General features: G+C 43.6%; 1 protein-coding gene across 1 annotated transcript; it reads left to right on the forward strand.

Annotated features, from left to right (window-relative positions):
• The first annotated feature begins 9,095 nt into the window (after nucleotides 1–9,095).
• Nucleotides 9,096–21,836, forward strand: VSX1 (visual system homeobox 1). The gene is made up of 5 exons (XM_053284446.1): nucleotides 9,096–9,543; nucleotides 13,324–13,402; nucleotides 14,248–14,371; nucleotides 15,763–15,943; nucleotides 19,352–21,836. The coding sequence occupies exons 1-5, from the start codon at nucleotides 9,096–9,098 to the stop codon at nucleotides 19,567–19,569; spliced, it is 1,050 nt and encodes a 349-aa protein (XP_053140421.1). The 3' UTR covers nucleotides 19,570–21,836.
• The last annotated feature ends 846 nt before the right edge of the window (nucleotides 21,837–22,682 follow it).

The following is a 22,682-nucleotide window of genomic DNA, read 5'->3' on the forward strand; positions in this document are numbered from 1 at the left end:
CAGTGTAAGCTTCCCCTCCTTGGAGAGGAAAAAATAGACTCAAGTTTTTTTAAAAAATCCACAAGTATACGGTACGAAAACGAAACATGATAAACATTTAAAGGGGGTCAAGGCTGATGATGATCCTGATTTTTGTTACAGAGGCGGAAAGCACGATCCGGGATGTCTGTGGTTAGGCGGTCCCTAGGGCTAGGGCTGCTTTGGGGAAGTCGTCTGGGACTAGTTTTTGATATTTTAGACCAAGGGTTCTCAACTTTGGGTCCCCAGAAGGTGCCGGACTACAACTCCCATCACCCCCAGCCATGTCTGCGGATGATGGGAGTTGTAGTCCAGCAACATTTGGGGACCCAAGGTTGACAGCCCCTGCCTTAGACGCTGTTCAGCGGCTCTTGGGGAAAAGAAAGGGGGATTTCTACACAGGACTTAGCAGAACAGTGGAGCTGCAAACTGTAAATGGCAGATTTATGTCCAGAATTTTCAGCACAATCTTGTGCATGTTTGCTCAGAAATAAATCCCACTGTGGGATTTACTTCTTACTCCCCGGTAATTGTGCCTAGGATTGGAGTCTTTATTTATGTTAGGGTTTTTTCCCCATTATACTATAGAATTACAACCCTCATTAATTCTTATACACTAAATTCATTAATATTAACAAAATGATCAATTCATAGACCCATCATGTCATTTCAGTCTTCCAAACCATTAGGGTGAAACAGATAACCAAAAAAAAGAACAGCCCTAAAAAATAAAATAACAAACTAATTTCCAATGGGACATTTTGGTTAAAATAGTAGTTACAGTTTCAGCTTTCAAAATAATTCCTAATCTTAGTTGTTCCTCCCTTGCCATTCAATCCATAGATTAAACAACTAAAGCTTTAGTTGATTAATCAGGGGGCAGCAAGTTAAGGGCCCAGTTTACTTTTTGAAGGTTTTTTGGTGTGTGTGTATGTGTAATGTAATGCAATAAGGATGGAAAATATATTAAAGATTTCCTTTCTAACAATGGAGTGTTTTTAAAATTCTGATCACTATCTCAGAAAGACACACACTGATAATACCCACACTTTTTAAGTGCAATCAGTTGACAAAGTGAAAAGATCAATCAACTACACGTTTTAATTGGATGACAGATAAATTAAATAAAATGTGGGTCAGCCATGCGTATTTTAACACACTCGTCGTTAGATGGGATCGGGTGGGCTATCCATCCATCTATCTTGTTATCCTGCCTATCTCTTCCAGGACTCTTTCTTGCTATCCGTCTGGCCCTATCCATGGCTTTTGAAAAAATCTGCAGCTATTTTCTCCTTCCTGGTTTTGGGTAAGTAGAGCTGTTAGCAAAATTACCAGCAACGCTAACAGCATTGTCTCTAATGAGCCCCCGTCTGAAAGCTACTAACTCTTTCTTTACTTTTTCTTCACACCTGACTAATTCAAAACGAGATTCCAGCTTTTTTTTAATAAACCAAGAATAATAATGATAAAAAAGCAATTGTCAAAAGCAAACCCATAAAACCCAAGCTATTCTCATCACAATTACCCTAAATGAAAGTTATTGTTTTGCTAATCCCAGGAACAGCTTGGAAGGGGAGATTTGGGTCTTTCTTTAATAATGTAAAGTTAATACGCAGTCCTCTTGTAATTATCTTTATCAGAAGACCCCTGTTTAATCTGCATGTTTAGCAGAAAAGGACCAAATCAAAAAGCGATCTGCTTTAGAGCACTTGATGTAAGCTGTTTGTAAATCGTTTGCATAAACAGATGAAGCGGGGAAATGCAATCCAGGTGCAAGAAATGGAATCGGAGGAAAAAATGGCTGAACTCTCTCTGCTGCTTCTGTGTGTGCGGGCTTGCTTTTTACACGTGCCCAGAGGTTAGACACACAAATTCTTTTCCAATTTCATTTGGGCAATGAGGGAACTTGGCATGGAGCGGGTTTCAGCTTTGCTTTTGGATTCCGTGGACTCTAAAAATAAAGCAGACTTGAAATCTCAGCTTGAATTTGGCCAAGGGGGAAATGCCTTGAATGGCAAGCCAGAGGCTGCCAGTTCGAATCCCTGTTGGTATGTTTCCCAGACTATGAGAAACACCTATTTCAAGAGCAGTGATATAGGAAGATGCTGAAAGGCATCATCTCACACTGCGCGGGAGATGGCAGTGGTAAACCCCTCCTGTATTCTACCACAGACATCCACATGGCTCTGGGGTTGCCAGGAGTCAACACCAACTCAACGGCACTCTTTACCTTTATGATCAGGGTGCCTAGCAGTCATCCTGAGGAGCTGCCTCTTGGTTTGCAGAAATCAGACAGCCCAAACCAGCCAGGCTGTGGGATGGAGTTTCTGTTCCTTTTTATAAGTCCCATGAAGAATGCCTTTTAGTCTGCAATGTGTTACCTGTGGACACTGTTAATAATGCAGGACAGAAAATGGAAGAGAGCCCATTTAAAACCTAACCTGCATAATCTAGGCAATGCAGATTTTAAATCTGCATTTCAAAGAGGACCAGATGCAAAAATAACTTGTGTAACTGGCCACAGAAATAATACTCTGTTCCCTAGAATAATACAGATACGACAAATATTCATATACTGCTTTTCAGCAAAAGTTCCCAAAGTGTTTACGTTGAGAAATAATAAATAATTAAATAAGATGGAACCTTGTCCCCCAAAGGGCTCACAATCTAAAAAGAAACAGAAGACAGACACCAGCAACAGCCACTGGAGGGATGCTGTGCTGGGGATGGATAGGGCCAGTTGCTCTCCCCCTGCTAAATCAAGAGAATCGCCACTTAAAAGGCACCTCTTTGCACAGTTAGCAGGGGCAATGCCAAAAACAACTTGTAGAGGACAGCAATTAGAAGTCGCAGACCGTAAAAGTCCCTTTACATAAAGTCCCTTTACATACCACACAGGGACAAAAATCATGACACCTTGATACATTGGTCAAGCGAAACCATTCATCACACGCCTACATTGCCACCATTACACTAGCAAGAGGGGCTCAGTGGTAGAGCGTCTGCTTTGTACCAGGTCTTCAGTCCTTGGTATGTCCAGGGAGCTGGGGCTAGGAAAGACCCCTGTCTGAAAACCTGGGGAGCTGCTGCTGGTTAGCATAGACCAGGGCTGCTCAGCATTGCCTCTCAAGCTGTTTTGGGGCTACAGCTCCCCATATCTCCCCCACCACAGTGGGCAATAGTCAGAGATAATGAGCGTTGTAGGCCAACATCTGTAGGAGGACCAAAGTTGGGTAGCCATGGAGTAGACAGTACTGAACTATATAGACCAGTCGTCTGGCTCAGTATAATAGCACTTAGCAATAGCAATAGCACTTACATTTATATACCGCTTTATAGCCGGAGCTCTCTAAGCGGTTTACAATGATTTAGCATATTGCCCCCAAAATTCTGGGTACTCATTTTACCGACCTCGGAAGGATGGAAGGCTGAGTCAACCTTGAAGGCTGAGTATAAGGAAGCATCACCTTTGTTTCAGAGAGGATGTTTTTTGTCCTGGTCAAATATTTTTTTTAAACTGTGGGTGTGAATTTGGCCATTGTTTCCATTGGACATAACATGAAAATGTCCTTACTCTGTCTTCTTTAGTCACACAAATGTATGTACACATGGACACTCATTAGCCTCTTCACCCTGGATCTCAGAGGTGTGATTGCTGCCCTTTAACCGGAGTTGGGTGGGGTTTAGCGTTCCATTAATTAGCTATATTATTTTTATTATTCCCCATAAAACAAATTTTCATTTATTTGTTTGTGTGTTTGTCGCATTTCTATACCACCCTATATAATTAGATATATTATTTTTATTATTCCCCATAAAACAAATTTTCATTTATTTGTTTGTTTGTGTTTGTCGCATTTGTATACCACCCTATATAAAATGGCAGTTTACAATCCAATCAAACCACCCAAACCTAAAAATCATATAAACAGATTAAAATTACCATAAATAGAACTTCAAAACATCATAAACTCGTACAAGCCTGATAAAACAGGTGTGTCTTCAAAAGTGGTTTTAAAACTACCAGAGATGGGACGTTTCAGATATCATTTGGGAGTGTGTTCGAGAGCCCTGGGGCAGCCCTAGAGAAGGCCCGGTTTGGGGTCGCCACCAAGCAAGCCAGTGGCAACTGCAACCAGACCTCCCCCAATGATCTTAATAGGTGGACGGATTCATGAAGAAGAAGGCACTCTCTTAAATACCCTGGGAAATTGATATATTTTTTCCCCTTATGGAAGGGAAAGGGAAAATATATGAATCAAGCAGGGGCAAGAGAAACAAATAAGTGTTTCTAGGCAGAAAGGGATAGCAAAGGTGAGGCATGCTGAATCAATGCAGCTAAGTGCAGGCCCAAAATAATATAGTTGGTATTCCAGCTGTGATGTAAAACCAGCCCCAATCTCCCTGTGTTAGTATTTTTTGAGGTACTTTCTGACCCCATTCCTGATCTGGCAGTATCATTGCTGGAGAAGCTGGTCCTTATAAGCATCTCCTGAGTTAAACTGGGGCAGGGTGGGCCTCTCCAAACCCCCTGTAGATATCTTCTCTCTATATATTTCTCTTAAGCATACCCGTTGCTAATCCCATGTGTGGCAGCTCTCGCGAGAGTTCGTGAGCAAGCTGCCAGCAGGGGAAGAGGAAAGCAGCGCTACCGGAGGTGAAGCGGGAAACAAAATGGCGGAAGTGGGGGGACAAAATGGCGGCCGGGGGCTAGGCAGGAGAAGGCAGTGGGAGCGGGCGGGGGGAGAAAACTGCAGCAGGCGAGCAAGAAAGTGGGGGCAGGCAGGAGGGCAGGCGAGGGAAGAAGAAGGCGGCGGGTGCGGTAGGAAAGAAATTAGCATTGGCGGCAGGCGGGCAGGGGAAACTAGAGGTGCAGATGCTCTGTGCCTGGCCCAGCTAGTATACTTACATTGCTGGTTGTCATTTCTTACTATCTGCATGACAGTTTTAATGGTCTGCTCTGCAAAGCACATTAAAATGTTTGTTATCCTCATTACCCCAACCCCTCCTGTCCTTCCACTTTCCCCACATTGGAGAACTAAGGCAGAAAGGACAGCAATCTAAGATATCCACGCAGAGTGAAACTTTGAATCCTTGGTTTCCAGAGCTCAACTTCTTTATCATCTGGGGAAGGCAGAAATTAGGGAAACGAGCTTTTGGATCCCTTTGCCATCCAAGGAAGTATTATGTGGAAATATGCTAACAGCAGGTCTCACTTAGATGAGGGCCTTTAATACAGTGTGTAATACATGGTATCTGCAACAAGATGTTATATCTTCCCAGTCCCAACCCTAATGTTAATCTTCAGGATACTATAAGGTGTTAAAGGGGAAAGCATGTCAATTCCCTCCGCTGCCCCATGTTCTGTTGTTGTGTTTTCCCTACACACTGTGGTTCTTGGGAGACACTGAGCAGGCTCAGTCCTCGTCAGGGTTCCCCCCCTCTTTACTTTTCTCTTAATTTATGCACTAATTTGCTACAAACTTCAAAAGTAACTTAAAACTGCATACCTAGGGATAGATATCCCTGGGTAGAAGCTGCTAGTTTATTTGGGGGTGTTCCAGTTTTGCTTTTAAACTGATTGGCACTCAACCACTTGGATTTGCTATTAGTATATATAATTAAATGTCCCCAACCTTAAGTGGGGAAATGACTAGCTAGCCAGAGGTTGCTGGTTTGAATCCCCGCTGGTATGTTTCCTAGACTATGGGAAACACCTATATTGTGCAGCAGTGATAGAGAAGGATGCTGAAAGGCATCATCTCACACTGTGTGGGAGATGGCAATGGTAAATCCCTCCTGTATTCTACCAAAGAACACATTTCCTGCTGAAATAAGACCCTCCCCATCTCTTATAACTTTTAAAAGGGCAGCCATCTGTTCACCCAGGCTTTTAATTGGATACTGTTTTAATTGTGTTTTGATAGTTTTAACTTTTAATTGTTGAAATGTTTTAATCTTTTTATTGGTTGTTTTTATTCTCTTGTAAACCGCCCAGAGAACCTGCGCTTTGGGCGGTATAAAAATATGTTAAATAAATAATAAATAAGACAAAACATGGCTCTGTGGTCACCAGGAGTTGACATTGACTCGATGGCTTGCTTTCCCTTTTACCAGGGCTGTTAAAGGTTCAAGCAGGCAAATTTCTTTCTCTTCCATGTGTTTGATTGTCAGTGAATGATGTCGTTGCCAATTCAGCAGTGCAGGCACTCTCAACGACAGCCCCCATGGCCATGCTCACCCCAACAGCCAGAGAAGCCGAGAAGTACCGGCGCTCCATCCCCACGTGTCCCCCCACCCTCCCTACATCCCTGGTGGTTGTTCTTTTCCAGTGGACATCTCAACATCCTGTGGTTCCTGGGGGCCACTAAGCATGCTCAGTCCATACCAGGTTTTTAGCATTTTAAAAACTATTTCTGTTTTAATTTACAAACATACGTACGTCTGCAAAAAGGGAGTCCCAAGTATGTAGAAACCTCTGCCTTGTTTGTGCGTGGTCCAGCTTTGCTTTCAATCTCAACCACCTGAATTCACTATTAATCTATACAATAATAGACTGTTGGGCTATATCCCTCCCTGTACAAACTGTGAGCTTGTCCTGCTTCTCCTTTAGTGAGACTCTTTAGAATTCTTCATGTTCTCTCTTGCTATAATGCTGTGAGAGAGGGTAGAGGGATAAATCCCTATTTGCAGATGGAAACACTCAGGGGATGAAAAGAAAAATCTGCCTACCATACTGTGGCAAATGCCAGGTATAAGATTATCTAGGTGGGAGAAAGGTACCTGCTTGCATGAGTCAGTGTAGACAGAAGGGAAACTGGCAGAAAGGTAAGGGGATGAGAATGCTGGTAAGGAAGGAGATGGCCTTGTTTCTTTCAGCATTGCCCATTGGAGTCCATCCTGCGGTATCAAGTTTTTTGTCTCCTTCAGAGAAATGCAAAGAGTGAAATCCCTCTCTCTGCAATGTTTTGCACTTTGACTTGGTGAGTTTGAAACAAGTTTTAAATCTTTCTTTAATGTAATCTTGAAGGATAGTTTAGAAAGATTAGGTGCTTTTAGTATCAGTGGTGATACTGTGGGTGAAAACTCCCTTTTTACATTTCACTTACATCAGAACGTAAGAACAGCCCTGCTGAATCAGGCCAAGGTCCATCCAGTTCAGCATCCTGTTTCACACAGTGGCCCACCAGAAGCCCACAATCAAGAGGTGAGGGCATGCCCTCTCTCCTGCTTTTACTCCCCTGCAACTGGTATTTAGAGGCATCTTGCCTCTTAGGCTGGAGGTGGCCTATAGCCCTCCGACTAGTGGCCGTTGATAGGTCTGTCCTCCATGAATTTATCTAAAGCCAGCCAGGCTGTTGGCTGTCACCACATCTTGTGGTAGAGAATTCCATAGGTTCATTATGCATTGTGTGAAAAAGTACTTCCTTTTGTCCTCTCTAAATTTCTTGGCAGTCAGTTTCATGGGATGACCCCTGGTTCTAATGTTACGAGAGAGGGAGAAAAAGTTCTCTCTCTCCACATCATCCATGATTTTATAGATTGCTATCATGTCTCACCTCAGTCATCTTTTTTCTAAACTAAAAAGCCCCAGGTGTAGCCCTGCCTCATAAGGGATAAGTTATATATTTTTGCAAGGAGGCCAGCAATTTCACATTGAATTCTTTAAGGACTCTCAGATGGATGCCCTCTGGCTCTGGTGACTTGTTAATTTTTGATTTTTCCATACAGTTTAGAATGTTTTAGCCTCTGTCCCTGAGAAACTCGGTTCAGGCACAGGTATACACTCAGTATCCTCTGCCGTGAAGACAGATGCAAAGAACTCTTTTAGCTTCTGTGCAATCTCCATATCCTCCTCAATAATCCCTTTCACTCCCTCATCATCTAATGGACCAACTGCCTCACTGGCAAGTTCACTGCTTCTGATGTATTTAAATTAGTTTTTGTTATTTCCCCTTGATGCTTTTAGCTAAATGTTCCTCAAACTCTCTTTTCACTTCCCTTATCGTCTCCTTGCATTTCTTCTGCCAGAATTTGTGTTCCTTTCTGTTCTCTTCATTTGGGCAGGCCTTCCAATTTCGAAAGGAAGTCTTTTTCTCCTTTATAGCTTTTTTGACTTTACTTGTTAGCCATGCCAGCATCCTCCCAGACTTGGTGGTACCTTTCCTCCTTTTTGGTATATATTCTAACTGGGCTTCTGTTATTGCGGTTTTAAATAAACTCCAGGCATTCTGGAGCGAAATTACTCTCCTGATTTTCCCTTTCAGTTTTCTTTCCAACAAACTCCTCATTTCAGAGAAGTTTCCTCTTCTGAAGTTCAAAGTGTCTGTGTTAGACTTCCTTGGCAATTGTCGCCCCGCACGGGTGCTGAATTTGATCACATTATGGTCACTGTTCACATTATGACCACCACACTATGCTCACTTGATCAAGGGTGGATATAAAAGGCTGCTTCGGAGAGCACAAAAGGCAAGCGCATGGTTGTAAAGTTCACAGAAGCGCAACTACTTACTGGGTCAGCAGTAAGTAGTGTGATTGTGATACAATTGCGCTCATCTGGCCAGACACCCGAAATTACGGAGGTGAGGGGAAATCGCCGCCGCCCGGGCAAGCCAGTGCTCTCTCTCTTTGGCAACCGCACCGGGTACGCGTGCCAGCGATCAGGGCTGGGCGGCGGTATTACTAAGGGCGGGGGCGAGATGGAGAAAGGGGGGAAAAGAAACCCCCGAAGCCAAAGGACTCTGGGCAGCCACAATGCTAAGTGAAATCTGTCATCTAGACAAAATAATACCCAGGCAGCAAACGGGGGTGGGTAGGCGGGGAGAGGGAAAGCCGGGCGGAGGGAGGGAAGAAGAGTTATCGGATTGCGGGGAAATTGGTGGCAATTAATTATCCGGGGTTGGGAACAAGTGTCTCCCCCCCCCCCGCCCGCGGTGCCACCGCTGCCCCCCTTCCTCCTCCCCACACACTTTCCTAGAGCTGATTGGAGCCGGGCGGCTTGGGGAGCGGGATAAAAAGCTCCGCCGAGCTGCTCCCCGCTTCCATCCGCCGGCCAAAGGGGCAGCAGCAGCAGCAGCATGACCGGCCGCGAGGAGATCTCCGAGGGCAAAGCCAAAGGGAAAGTGCTGGCGCCCAGCGCCGGCGCCAACGAGAAAGCCGCGGCCGGGGCGCGCCTGGGGAGCCTGGCCGGCGGCAGCCTGCGCTCCACCAAGGGCTTCGCCATCACCGACCTGCTGGGCTTGGAGGCGGAGCTGCAGCCCCCGGCCGCCTCGTCCGTGACCGGCTCGGGCTGCGAGGGCGCCGCGGGAGCAGCGGGACTTGGCGGAGGCGGCGGCGGCGGCGGCCCCTTGCCGCTGGGCTTGGGCTTCCTGTGCGGCTTCGCCACGCAGCAGCCCCCCGCGGGGGCGCATTGCCTCTTGCCGGCGCACATCCCCTTTCTGCAGCCGCGGCCGGAGCACCATCATCATCACCACCACCACCACCCGTACGGGCCGGGCGCGGAGAAGCACAAGGAGAACATCTCCGGTAAGAAGAGACCCAGCGCTCGGGCTCGCGGCGTGGAGCGGGAAAGGGCAGCACTTAGGGTGCAGGAGGGGGAAACGGGCCAGGGAGAAACTCGCGCCACCCCCCCAAAGAGTGGGCAAGACAGAAGAAGGAAGTTGGTGGCATGTCCCCCTCTGCTCTTGGGTTCAGAGGTAGACTTCCTCTGAACATGGAGGTTCCATTGGCTAAAACCCTTGGGGCGCAGGCTAGTTGGATCCACTCCATGAATTCTGGACCTCTCTAGTAGAGATGTAAACGTTTCATTTAACAACCGGTTTGATTTTTAAAATAAAATTTTAATTGACTACTGTGGTACTGGCAGTTAATAGGGCAGGAGATACACACACACACACTTCTAAATTTTATACATACGATTACGCACTTGCATATATGCAAGTACTTCTTTAAAAACTGCAGGTGGCGAGCGCCATCTTAAAAGAGGCATCCCCACTTTTTCCTCATGTAGGAGGTACAGGATGTCCCTTCTAAGAGGCACCTTTTAGATTCTAATATATTTAGCAACCTATGTAACTCCAGCACAACATTCCTCCAGTGGCTGTTGTGTCCACCTTGTACTTCTTTTTAGATTGTGAGCCCTTTTGGGATGAAGAAGACCATATTATCATTCCTTTTTGTGTATTATTTATTTTTCTGCTTTGAGAACTTTTGAAAAGAGGTATCTAAATATTCATAGAAGTAATAAAATGTTCCCAGTTGGTACTCATATGTTCAGGGAGTGGAAGCTGGCTGGTTGTAGCCCTGCTGCTAGTGGGGTGCTTTGGCCTGTCCCTTTAAAAGCAAAGAGAGGCAGTTTTGCTTCAGCATAATTATTGTTCCTAGGTGCACATATAATTGGAGATCATGCAGCTGAGAAGGTAAGCTGCTCTTCGCATGATTTATGGTAATTTTTTATTTTTATTTTTAAAAATTGAAACATTCTTACATTTATTCAATTTAATTCAATACAAATCAATATAGCATATTTATGATATAAACCAACAAAGCTATCTACATAGTATTGGACCACTACTAAGAGTAGACCCCATCCACTATTCCAAACATATCAAAATAATCATGTTTTCCAAACTTCATGAATAGGATCAGAATTATCTCCATTACACATATTTATGGTAATGTAGATGCCAAGAGAACTTGGGAAGCCACTCATTAGAACCTCTGAATTAGCTCTTGCATTGATGATCCATTTGGGTGACACGTTTTCACCTGTGAGCACATGCATACATGTTTGGGGGGTGAGATGGCTCCAGTAGGGGTTCCGCTCAGAGGACCAGCCTTGCATGTTTACCTGTGCAACTACAAGGATAATTCCCAAAGTCGGAAAAATCACATCAGTACCTGGAAGTCATGCACCAGTGCCTTCATGTCTGCTTTCATTTGAATCCTCTTCACACAGTACACTAAACTACTGTATGTAAAAGCTGCTTTTCCTTGGTGATATTTCTTGTAGCTGCAGTGTGGTGTAAAGGTCAGATGCATCTTTCCTATTTGACTGGGCCCCCACCATGAGGGAGGGTGCCGATCAATGGGGAAACCTAGGGAATCCTTGCCCAAATTGTTATGGAATTCACCAGTCCAGCTGTGTGGGTTATCGTCAGGGAGAAGTGGCTTGGTGTGCATTTGAAGAGGGCCTTGGGCTTCCCTAGGAAGATACGGAATGAATGCCTACTTGAGTTAATAATCTTGCAGAGCCAGGCACTGATGCTGGGTGGGATGTCGGGGTGGGTGGGTGGGTGGGAACTCCGATATATGGAGAGTTAAAACATTATTGAGTTCTGTGACTCTTTTTTGTTTAGTGTTGCACTATAAAGGTAAAGTGTGCCATCAAGTCGATTTCGATTCCTGGCGCACACAGAGCCCTGTGGTTTTCTTTTGGTAGAATCCAGGAGGGGTTTACCATTGCCATCTCCAGCGCGGTCTGAGATTATGCCTTTCGGCATCTTCTTACATCTTTGCTGCCCGATATAGGTGTTTCCCATAGTCTGGGAAACATACCAGCAGGGATTTGAACTGGCAAACTTCTGCTTGTTAGTCAAGCATTTCCCTGCTGCGCCACTTAAGGTGACCATAGTATCATAGTATTGCACTATGTATCTTCCTTTATAGCAGGGATTCTCAACTGATGGTCCTCCAGATGTTGCTGAACTACAGCTCCCATCATTCCCGGCTACAATTTATTGTGGATGGGGATGATGGGAGTTGAAGTTCAACAACAGGAGGACCATCGGTTGGGAACCCCTGCTTTACAGGATTTTAGGTGGCTGGAGATTTTCATAACATTAAGTGTATGTTCTCAAAGACTGTCCTATGAACAGCCAGGCAGCTTAGGTGTTCTGAAATAATCTACTTAAAACAAAGGACATTTGTATACTTTGCTGTTTACACAGGCATACCTACCACCATGATGCCTGCCTGCCATGCCATACCATAAGGCTCCTTATAGACCTAACTGAGATTGCTCTGGCTACTCCTCTCCCCTTTCTATTGGTTCTGTTGGACGGCAAATTGGGCTGTCTGTAATTCCGCTCAAGCCCTAGCCTTGCAGAGAGCTGTCCATCTGTTCTAGCTGCTCTTCTGGTGCTGAAAAGCCAGTGCTTGTGCCAGCACTCCCCACCCCTTTCCTTTGCCCAGCAGTGGAGATGGATGGAGCTGACCTATATTCCTAGTGGCAGAGGAGAGTGGTTTTAATCAGCTCTGGCCACTTGCCAACCCTGCTTGCAGTCCTAGCTGGCAGAAACCCTTTGGTTTCTCGTAGGGCATGGCGGGCGTCATTGGGTGTGGGCTGGTGGTAGGTATGTCTATGTGTTGGCCTAGAGGTACGAATGGACTACCTGTTGCTCTTTACCTTTTGCTTTCATGAGAAACACCCCGAAGCAGTGACTATTGGTTTACACTGAAGATGCTACACTTCTTAGAATGATCACTAAAGTGTGCCGTCAAGTCAGTTTCGACTCCTGGCGCCCACAGAGCCCTGTGGTTTTCTTTGGTAGAATACAGGAGGGGTTTACCATTGCCTTCTCCCACGTAGTGTGAGACAGTTCCTTTCAGCATCTTCCTATATTGCTGCTGCCCGATATAGTAGCAGCTGGGATTTGAACCGGCAACCTTCTGCTTGTTAGTCAAGCATCTCCCTGCTGCGCCACTTAAGGTCCCGCCCCATATTCAGGTAGTGGTTTAATTTGGGCCAATGGACCCCCCCTCCTTACTTTTGTGCTCCTCTCCCCTCACCACTTACTGTTTGTTTTTTGAAAACTAGGGGGCATGATTTGGCTAGAATTAGGGAAAATCAGAGGTGGGATTGGGGAATTCGTTAAGGTTTCCCTACAATTTCTCCCCATAATTCAGGGATGTATAATGCCTGATTTAATAAGAACAGCCCTGCTGGATCAGGCCCAAGGCCCATCTAGTCCAGCATCCTGTTTCGCACAGTGGCCCACCAGATGCCACTGTTAAGAGATTTGTTCACAAGTTACAACAGTTGAGAAAGGAGAAATATAGAATCTCTGGAGCCCTCTACCAATTTTATATTTTGGAATGTAGCAAGATGGAATAACAAGCTCATGGACAATTGTTCTTGAACCATATAACTCAGTTCCATATTATTTGTTTACAAGAAATCTGGCAAATTAATGCTGGTAAATTAATGCTTTTAGACTACTAAAATAGTAAAACTGAATTGATCAATGCTTATACTATAAAAACAGATTTTATCTTTTTCTCCCCCACCCCCCAAATGTTAAACAGATGAAGACAGCTTGTCAGGGGACAAGAATGACCTGAAGACATCTGGCTCTCAGATCAAGAGAAAGAAACGGCGGCATAGGTACCCAGACACAATTAATACGGGATATAACTGAAGTCTTCCCAGTCTCAGCTCACAATGTGTTATATTGAATAGATCGTCCTCAGGATCAACTCGGCATGCTCAAGGGCCATTCAGTTGCCCGCTCAACTTTCTCTCTCGCCTGTAATGGACATTTCAGGCAACTGGGAGCTTTCAAGTGAAAAGGGGAGATGTCGAGGTCACAGCCACTGTGGCATTGGTGATAGAGAAGTGGGGGGGGGGGGTCGCGGCGGCTTAGGAACATAGGAAGCTGCCATATGCTGAGTCAGACCCTAGGTCCATCTAGCTCAGTATTGTCTACACACACTGGCAGCTTGCTGGCAGCAGGCCAACTAGATACAGCACTTGGCCCACACCTTTCTTTCCATTGCTTCAAAATGGAGCAAACGTATCTGCCAACCAGTGTGGCCCACCAAGCCCAGTTCAAACAGTTATGGATGGTGGCTTGATAAACAACCTGCCTGGGACTGCAATAAGAGGGAGTTGTCAAGTACCTGGCCGGCCACACTACATTTCTGGTAGGCCATTTTTGGCTTGATGGGTCACAACCTCATGCAGACCTTGGACAATGGCATTTGAAAGGTTGCCACAGGCCATTCAACCTGCGGCATACATGGTTGCTAGCAGCTTTTATAATAGACAAAGTATACTGGCCATTTGCCACAGGTTGTAGTGGCAAATAAACACAACTGTCCATTTCTGATACTGGACAAAATGTGATTTATTTATTTTTACCACCTACACATTTGTACAGAGAGGATCACATTGTTCATGAAAGATGCCATAGGGGCACCATGACTGTGTTTAATTTCTTTCCCCTACAGAACAGTGTTTACTGCCCACCAACTGGAAGAACTGGAAAAGGCTTTCAATGAGGCTCATTATCCTGATGTGTATGCCAGGGAAATGTTAGCCATGAAAACTGAGCTCCCTGAAGACAGGATACAGGTATATTGCCGCGTGTCTGCTAAACCATACACAAATGGCCTTTGGAAGTACAATTAATTCTCTTCCCTACAGTTAAAGGTCACATACCTCTATTGTCAAAGCATTTATTGGGGACGTATCAGGTCCCTTTGGGGTCTCCACTGTGGCTTGTAGCACCCCTGCTTCACACAAATAATTTAATCATCTCCAGGACTTAAAAACTGAGGCCCTTAGCCTCAGTTCACCAATGGCTGCTACTGCATGCTGCAGATAGAACTGATTCCTTCCCAAGCAAAAAAATGTTGGGCATCTGCCTGGTGAGAGATTTGACTCTAACTCATTTGAGTTTGACACCCATGGGTTAAGGAGAGGCTTGATAAATATCTCTGAGGAATTATTTTATCCTAGCAAATCCTGCCACAATGCAGCACACTGGGCTGGATAATCTTCTATCCATCTGATTCTAATTCAGCACTACTAAAAATGTGTTCAGCCTGGGATAGCCTCTTGAAAGATGTAGGGCGGGGTGGGGGTGGGATCTGATGTTAGTTGCCAGTAATGCATAACCTGCTTAGTCCAGGGAATTTCCATTGAAAAATATTAATGTAAATGGGTTGTGTATTGCCTGTGTTACTACTTTGCTCTTTATCTGTTTGTAGGCACATTTTGATGAAATGCCAGATAGTGATTTCCAAATAGTTGGTCAGAACCCAGTGTTAGGGCCATGCATGCCTTGGGCTGCTGATGCACTTGCACGGCGGGGTGGTGCTGTGTGCTGTACAAAAGTTGGCAACAAAAGTTGTTGGATCTCAAAGACAAGATTTTAATATTAAAACACTGGGAAATAACATAATCTTGCTTTGGGACTCTGCATTGATCCCTGATTTGATAAGCAGGGAGGGCATGGGGGAATTCTTCATAAAACTCACTGCCGCCACTGTAAATTTGCACCATAGCAAACACAGAAATTATTTTTAAAAAACCTTGTCCAAAAATTTGCAGTTTAAGACAGGCCAGACATAAAGGGAGGCTCTAGCTATAACAATAGCAAGGTGGAGAAGAGGTTAATTGATAGGCTTAACATAGTCATGTTGTGTGTTCACTTGAAACCAAATTAAAAGGGGAAAAACTGCTGTTTCTGCAGAAAGAGATGCTGTTAATTTGGGCAAAAGTCTTTCCAAGTTCTCTTTTGTTACTTTATGCTGAGAAGTTGCTAGAACATACCGATACTTTCTAGATTTGATGAGCTTTATTTGATGTTATCTCCTCCTCTCCCCCGCTCTCTCTCTCTCTCACACACACACACACACACACACACACACACACACACACACACACTCTCTCTCTCTCTCTCTCTCTCTCTCTCTCTCTCTCTGTTTTTATGCACACACTCCTGGATGTACATGCAACAGGTCTGGTTTCAAAACCGAAGAGCCAAGTGGCGGAAGCGTGAGAAGTGTTGGGGCCGCAGCAGCGTGATGGCAGAATATGGTCTCTATGGTGCTATGGTGAGACACTCCATACCATTACCGGAATCCATCATCAACTCTGCCAAAAGTGGGCTAGTGGGCTCCTGTGCCCCTTGGCTACTTGGTAAGAAAACGTGTGGCTCCGTGTGTGAATAGGTTGTGCTAATGCTCCTGACAGTGGATCTGGCCTTCACGGACACTGGCTAATATCCTGACTAAATTATTCATAAGCACTACCCCCAAGTTGCTTTATAGGACTGTATATTTCAATAGGACTTCTTTTAGTAAATTGAATCAGGATGTTAGCCAGTGGTGCCAGAATGTATTATTACATGTGTGTACACACACAGTCCTTGCAGTATTCAAGTTTTTCTCAAGTTAGCCTCCGGTAACTGAACAACGAGGCACTTTTAAAAGTGGTGTTTCTCTTACATTTAGCAGGGAGAGAGCAACTGGCCCTCTCCAACCCCAGCACAGCATCTCTCCAGTGGCTATTGCTGGTGTCTATTTTACGTTTCCTTTTAGACTGTGAGCCCTTTGGGGACAGGGAGCCATCTTATTTATCCATTATTTATTTTTCTATGTAAACCACTTTAGAAATTTCTGTTGAAAAGCAGAATATATAAATAGTAGTAAAAGGTAAAGTGTGTCGTCGAGTCGGTGTCGACTCCTGGTGACCACAGAGCCCTGTGGTTGTCTTTGGTAGAATACAGGAGGGGTTTACCATTGCCTCCTCCCTCGCAGTATGAGATGATGCCTTTCAGCATCTTCCTAGATTGTTGCTGCCCACTGCCCAATATAGGTGTAGTAGTCTGCAGATACCTCACCCATCATAATGGCTAATATTTTGATAGTACATATTACAAATGATAATATTACTATTACAATTTCTCTAATATTATTAAATATTAAAGTAAACTATAGAAATTTAAAAATGCTGCTTTAAAATCATTTGTACATTTTAGTTTTCAGCTTTGAGAAATGAGTGATTTTCATTGTTTTATAAATGTCTAGAGTGAATTTCTGAATTATGTAAAACACTACATATCCTTATTGAAGTTTTGAAATGCAAAGCATTTATTTATTTATTTATCATATTTTTATATCGCCTGATATATAAATCTCTAGGCAGTGTACAAATTTTAATATTAAAAATCAGAGGTTAAAATACATAAAACAGTAAAAACAATATAAAACAAATTATTAAAATATTTAAAATTAAAATTCTAATTAAAAGCTTGGGAGAACAGGAGGGTCTTGAGGGTCTTCCTGAAAACAAACAGAGAAGGAGATGCTCTTATTTTAGCAGGGAGCATATTCCAAAGCCCTGGGACAGCCACAGAGAAAGTTCCATACACACACAAAACAGCTGTCCCACTCATGAAATCCACAGTGGAGATCTCTGTGTGTGGAAAACAGCTGTGAATGCATACTTGTACCAAGCAGTGCACCAATCCCACACAGTGCACTTTGCTCTAAAAGGTATCACTAGAATGAGCCTAGTTAAAACAGTTACCTCGCAGCCTGGTGTCTCTTTATGGACATTTTATAATGGTAATAATACCAGTATGACACTGGTAGCAATAATACAATGGTAGTAATTATAATGGTAGGAAAACCGGTATTACATCCTCTGTCATCTCTGTCCACTTTATGGTTTGGATTTAGAAACACAAAATGCTTTCAGATGAGTTGAGAATTTTTATTGCAACATCTTTACTGTTGTTAAAACAATATTTTAATATGCGGTGACAGTGCCTTAGAATTAAGGCTGATACTAAACTGAAAAAAACTGGGGAAACACGGGTAATAGAGGCAAAAACTGTATCACAAAACCCATGAACAAAGACAAAGGCAATGATAACAGAGGCACAACGAAGGCAGTGACCAAATTAAACATGTAATAACAAATACCCACAGGCACCCATATTATGACAATAAATGAATATAGTGATAAGGGCTAAACAAGCCCCACACGATAAAGAATGTTGAACTGGCAACAGTCACTGGAATGCTGGTCATAAACGATGATATATATGGTGCTGCTGTGCCGAAAGACAGTCCTCAAAAATGCGAAGTGCTGCACTCTGAACAAAAACCTTTGCCTGAAAGGCTAGACACAGAATTCTTGAAAGTAGAACTAGAATCTTGACGGGGGAGTCGTGATGAGCGCCAGCTATCCTGAGGGAAACTTCGGAGGGAACCAGCTACTAGATGGTTCGATTAGTCTTTTGCCCCTATACCCAGGTTGGACGACCGATTTGCACGTCAGGACCGCTGCGGACCTCCACCAGAGTTTCCTCTGGCTTCGCCCTGCCCAGGCATAGTTCACCATCTATTGGGTCCTAGCACGCGCGCTCATGCTCCACCTCCCCGACGGGGCGGGCGATCTGGGCCGTGGTGCGCCCTCCGCTTGGTGGCCTCGGAATCCCCACCTTAGCCGGCGCGCACCGGCCCTCACCTTCATTGCGCCACTGGCTTTCGTGCTAGCCTCCGACTCGCGCATGTGTTAGACTCCTTGGTCCTGGGCAGGGCGAAACCAGAGGAAACTCTGGTGGAGGTCCGTAGCGGTCCTGACATGCAAATCGATCGTCCGACCTGGGTATAGGGGCAAAAGACTAATCGAACCATCTAGTAGCTGGTTCCCTCCGAAGTTTCCCTCAGGATAGCTGGCGCTCATCACGACTCCCCCGTCAAGATTCTAGTTCTACTTTCAAGAATTCTGTGTCTAGCCTTTCAGGCAAAGGTTTTTGTTCAGAGTGCAGCACTTCGCATTTTTGAGGACTGTCTTTCGGCACAGCAGCACCATATATATCATCGTTTATGACCAGCATTCCAGTGACTGTTGCCAGTTCAACATTCTTTATCGTGTGGGGCTTGTTTAGCCCTTATCACTATATTCATTTATTGTCATAATATGGGTGCCTGTGGGTATTTGTTATTACATATTTAATTTGGTCACTACCTGCGTTGTGCCTCTGTTATCATTGCCTTTGTCTTTGTTCATGGGTTTTGTGATATAGTTTTTGATACTAAACTGATACATCTGTGTTGTAAACTGAATATTAAGGTTCATTTCTGTTAGTGAATCATCTGAATTTACTAGCTGACATGATGAGGGAAATTATTTAAAGTAGTTCCACTGAAATTAAAAGAGCAAATTAAGCATTGCCTAATTTGCCCTTTTAATGTCATTGGGACTACTTTGAGTCATTTTTCTCATTGTGTCAGCTATGATGTTTTTCTTTCAAAATTTATTTATTTAACATATTTATAACATATTTATATACCATCCAAAACTGATGTCTCTGGGTGGTTTACAATAAATGAGCTTCCAATTCTTAAAGTTATTCATACAGTCAAATAATATTCCCTGAATCATATGGTAATAGGCAGTGAATCACATTTGCAAGGATGGAAGCATAAATGTAATGGTAATGTGCTTTGATAAAGCTACAGTACCAATGGTCAGTCATTGTTAGGTTTAATCAGTGCATTCTCTCTCAATCTGGTGTTTTTTTTTTTTTTTAAGGAATGCATAAAAAATCAATGGATGTTACAAGAAAGCCTGAAAGTGAAGAAAAGGGGAATGGTGGCTGGAAATCTGAACATCCTGATGAGGAATTAAGAATTAAGCAGGTAGAGCAGGAGAGAAGCACCACTGACAAATTCAGTTCAATGGACAATTCTGAAGATATTGCAATCGATCTCTCCAGTACAGCAAAGCATGAGAAAAAGACATCACTTTGAGACTGTAAGGTCTTTCTCATGACCATAATAGGGGTGGGAGGGCGGTTGAGGGGGAAGGCAGAGTTGAACTTCCTTCCTCCCAGATGAGCAAGGAGTTCCTCTTTGGTGTGCTGTCATGTGCTCACATGATCCATGCTACTCCTGGCAGCGTGGATTGCCGGTGGCTGGGAAAACAAGTCCTGGCCTCCGGGCATCCCATAATGCACCACATGATGAGCGCCGTGCATTGGCAGATTCCCCTGTGAGTTGGGCTCTCTAGGCACCTGACTCTATATGTGCTGGGGTTGCATGCAGCCCGAGCACACACACAATCCCAAACCTGGGGTTGAGGGCATGTTTGTGCCCTCTAACCCTGATTAAGGGCCGGGTTAAAAGTTGGGCTAGCGGGGACGGAAGCACTGGGATCGAGAGGTATCCCGGTGCTCCACACGAGCAGCCCAGGGTGCCCTAGCCTGGGCTGACCTAGTCTGGGTTGGGCTGCTCGTGTGAATAGTCTCAATGGAGGCCCACAGTCAAAAACGAAAGACAGCAAGCACTAATTGTGGGCAAGAGAGTAGACATGACACAACAAACAAGAAGTAAACCTTTGGGGTTGTAGGGATATTTATTAATGTTTTATTAATATTTATTAGTATTTTTCAACACACAAATACAGCATTTTACATGAAAATGAGACTTTTTGAGATGGGGCCTATCCAAGATATAATATATTTTTTCAACCTGAAAGTTGTTTATATGTAAAGGTAATAACTAGGGAGTAGCTGAAATTTTTTTCATAAAGCATTTCACTAAGTCACCTTTTATTAGCAGCTCTAGGAAATTATCAGGAAACCTTCATGCTTTGATGATGATGATAATTATAATAACAATAGGAAGATACTTCTGTAAGCAAAACCAAGGTTCTGCAACAATAAATATGAGCTGGGTTTTGTTTTCAGAGTTGCTCATCCTTATGTTAAACCTTGTTTAAATTGAGGAGGGATGGCTAACTTCTATATTCTTGGGGGCTCTACAGTCACTAGTCAGGGTGGTGAGGGAAGAACAACCTAACCTCATTACAAGCTTTTTAGTAAAATTAGCACTGCTTGACAGTTCAGAGCTTCCTATTTATGGAGCACATCTGCTTGGAACACACACTGGAATCTCATTACTTCTTTTCTATGCAGATGAAACAATGAGCATCTCTCTCTCTTTCAAACTTGGCAGTGTCAAGTAAGAGTCCTTCTGGGGCCAGATTTGGCATATGTATCATTAGCTGGTTATCAGCATGATAGGTATGCACCATACTCTGCAAGCCATCAGATACTACTTCGACAGAATTCACTTTAATTTCAAAGGGGTTTGCACAAATACAACATCATGAATTGAACCTACTTGTCCAGCTCTAAAGCTCTGGAAAACTCCAGTATGCACAGGTGGCTAGATGTAAGCATCGACTGCTTACATGTCAGAGAATGCTCAGTGCTGCCCTATAAAATTATCAGGAAAACCTCATTTTTGTAACAGAACATAAAGCAGATCAAATTCTCTGTATGCTTGCAAACATGGACTATTTCCTGACCCTGAGGAGAATGGGGCAGACTTTGCTTGCACAGCGTTCAGTGTGCAGCTCAAAAACCACTTTATTTGCATAGAAAATGCTGCTTCCAGATTTACAATATGCAACCGTTCCATTGCTGCAGGGAAGCAGGTTTCCCAAAATGCTATAGACTATGGCTAAGATCCAGACTAGCACTGCACTTGTGCAGCAGTGCTGAGATCCAAAGTATTGCTCTGCTGTTGTGTGGGTGGAGGAAGGGACGATTTCAGCTATCTCCTTCCACTATTAGTCCCACTAATTTCACTAGAGCTGCAGCACATTACACTAAATAAGGAATTTGTCCTCAATGAGTGATTATTTCAGCCTAAGTAATGAATTACACTGTGTATCTTACTGCAGATTTGTATTTGGGGGGAAATATGCAATAACTCTACATTTTTGAATGTTATTTGACATGCTATGCATAATAGAACTCAAATGTGTATAGAAATATCAAGCCATAAAACCCAGAAGTGAAACTTTGCTATTTTGTAAAATGTCATAGGGAAAATATTTTGTAATTATTATATGTCTGTAAAAGTGTTAATGTTTTACCTTTTTATTGGTCTTTTTATATTTATGTCTGAAAGCACTTTAGATACTTGCATTTTCTGAATGTTACCCTACTTGTTTTGTTTGTTGCTTATTTATTTATGCATTTATAAATAAAAAATTTGTGTTTCTTGTGGCTTTTTTCATATTAGCAGCTTGATTATGAGAACACAGCTTGAAAGCAAACCCCATTTCTAAGGCAAAGCCCTTAGATTCATGAAATTTTAAGATGTTGGTTTTCTGGATTTCACTGATGGCCTTGCTGCTGCAAAAACTGCACAGCTGATACATTTTTCGTCCTATTGTAGTCAAAGTTATGTATGTAGGCAGAGCTATGAAAATGAATGAACACTCAAATGATAATCCCTTCTAAAATCTGTGCCAAGAGTCCTGACTGAGAACAAGCCTGAGATACTATGGTGGGGCAAGTCCTTTGCTTAGGACAGAATGGAGAAGTAGCTATGGATGCTTCTATGAGTTATCGGGTGGGACCTTCTCCAAAACTTGGTACACTGCTTGCTGTATGTGCCATAAGCTAGATGTGGGTTTGGGGGTTGTTGTTTTTTTTGCTAGCTTCCTACCTAATTTCTGAGCTGGGTCTTCACTATTCCAATGAATGGAATAGCCAGGAGGCAAGTGCTTCTTTCATGAATGGTTCATGTTTCACACCTTATTGACCATAAGAAGTGACCCATGGGAGACCAAATACTGCATGGCATAGAGGTTATATGTGTGTTATCCTGTAGTAGAAAATGCACTGAGATGAGATATAGAAGTCGTGTAATTCTTGGGTGTTGGATAAATGGCAGAGTATGGTATCATAAGCATAGATCACTAACTGTAAAAATCATTGTGTTTAGAAGAATTCTCCACTGCAACCCAAGATCATAAGGCAGACCCTTTTTGTCCCATTGTATTTCCTTATTTTTGCACTGGGAGCCAACTTAGCAGTGAGAATGTATATCTAGGCATTGATTAGAGC

This window comes from Hemicordylus capensis, chromosome 1, assembly GCF_027244095.1.
Source record: "Hemicordylus capensis ecotype Gifberg chromosome 1, rHemCap1.1.pri, whole genome shotgun sequence".
NCBI classification, from domain to species: Eukaryota; Metazoa; Chordata; class Lepidosauria; order Squamata; family Cordylidae; genus Hemicordylus; species Hemicordylus capensis.

Bases quoted from the DNA above. Each gene is read 5' to 3' on its own strand.
- VSX1 (XM_053284446.1), top strand. From the start codon at position 9,096: ATGACCGGCCGCGAGGAGATCTCCGAGGGCAAAGCCAAAGGGAAAGTG. The intron at 13,403-14,247 runs GTACCCAGACAC...TTTCCCCTACAG, and splicing joins AGAAAGAAACGGCGGCATAG to AACAGTGTTTACTGCCCACC. The intron at 15,944-19,351 runs GTAAGAAAACGT...TTTTTTTTTAAG, and splicing joins CTGTGCCCCTTGGCTACTTG to GAATGCATAAAAAATCAATG.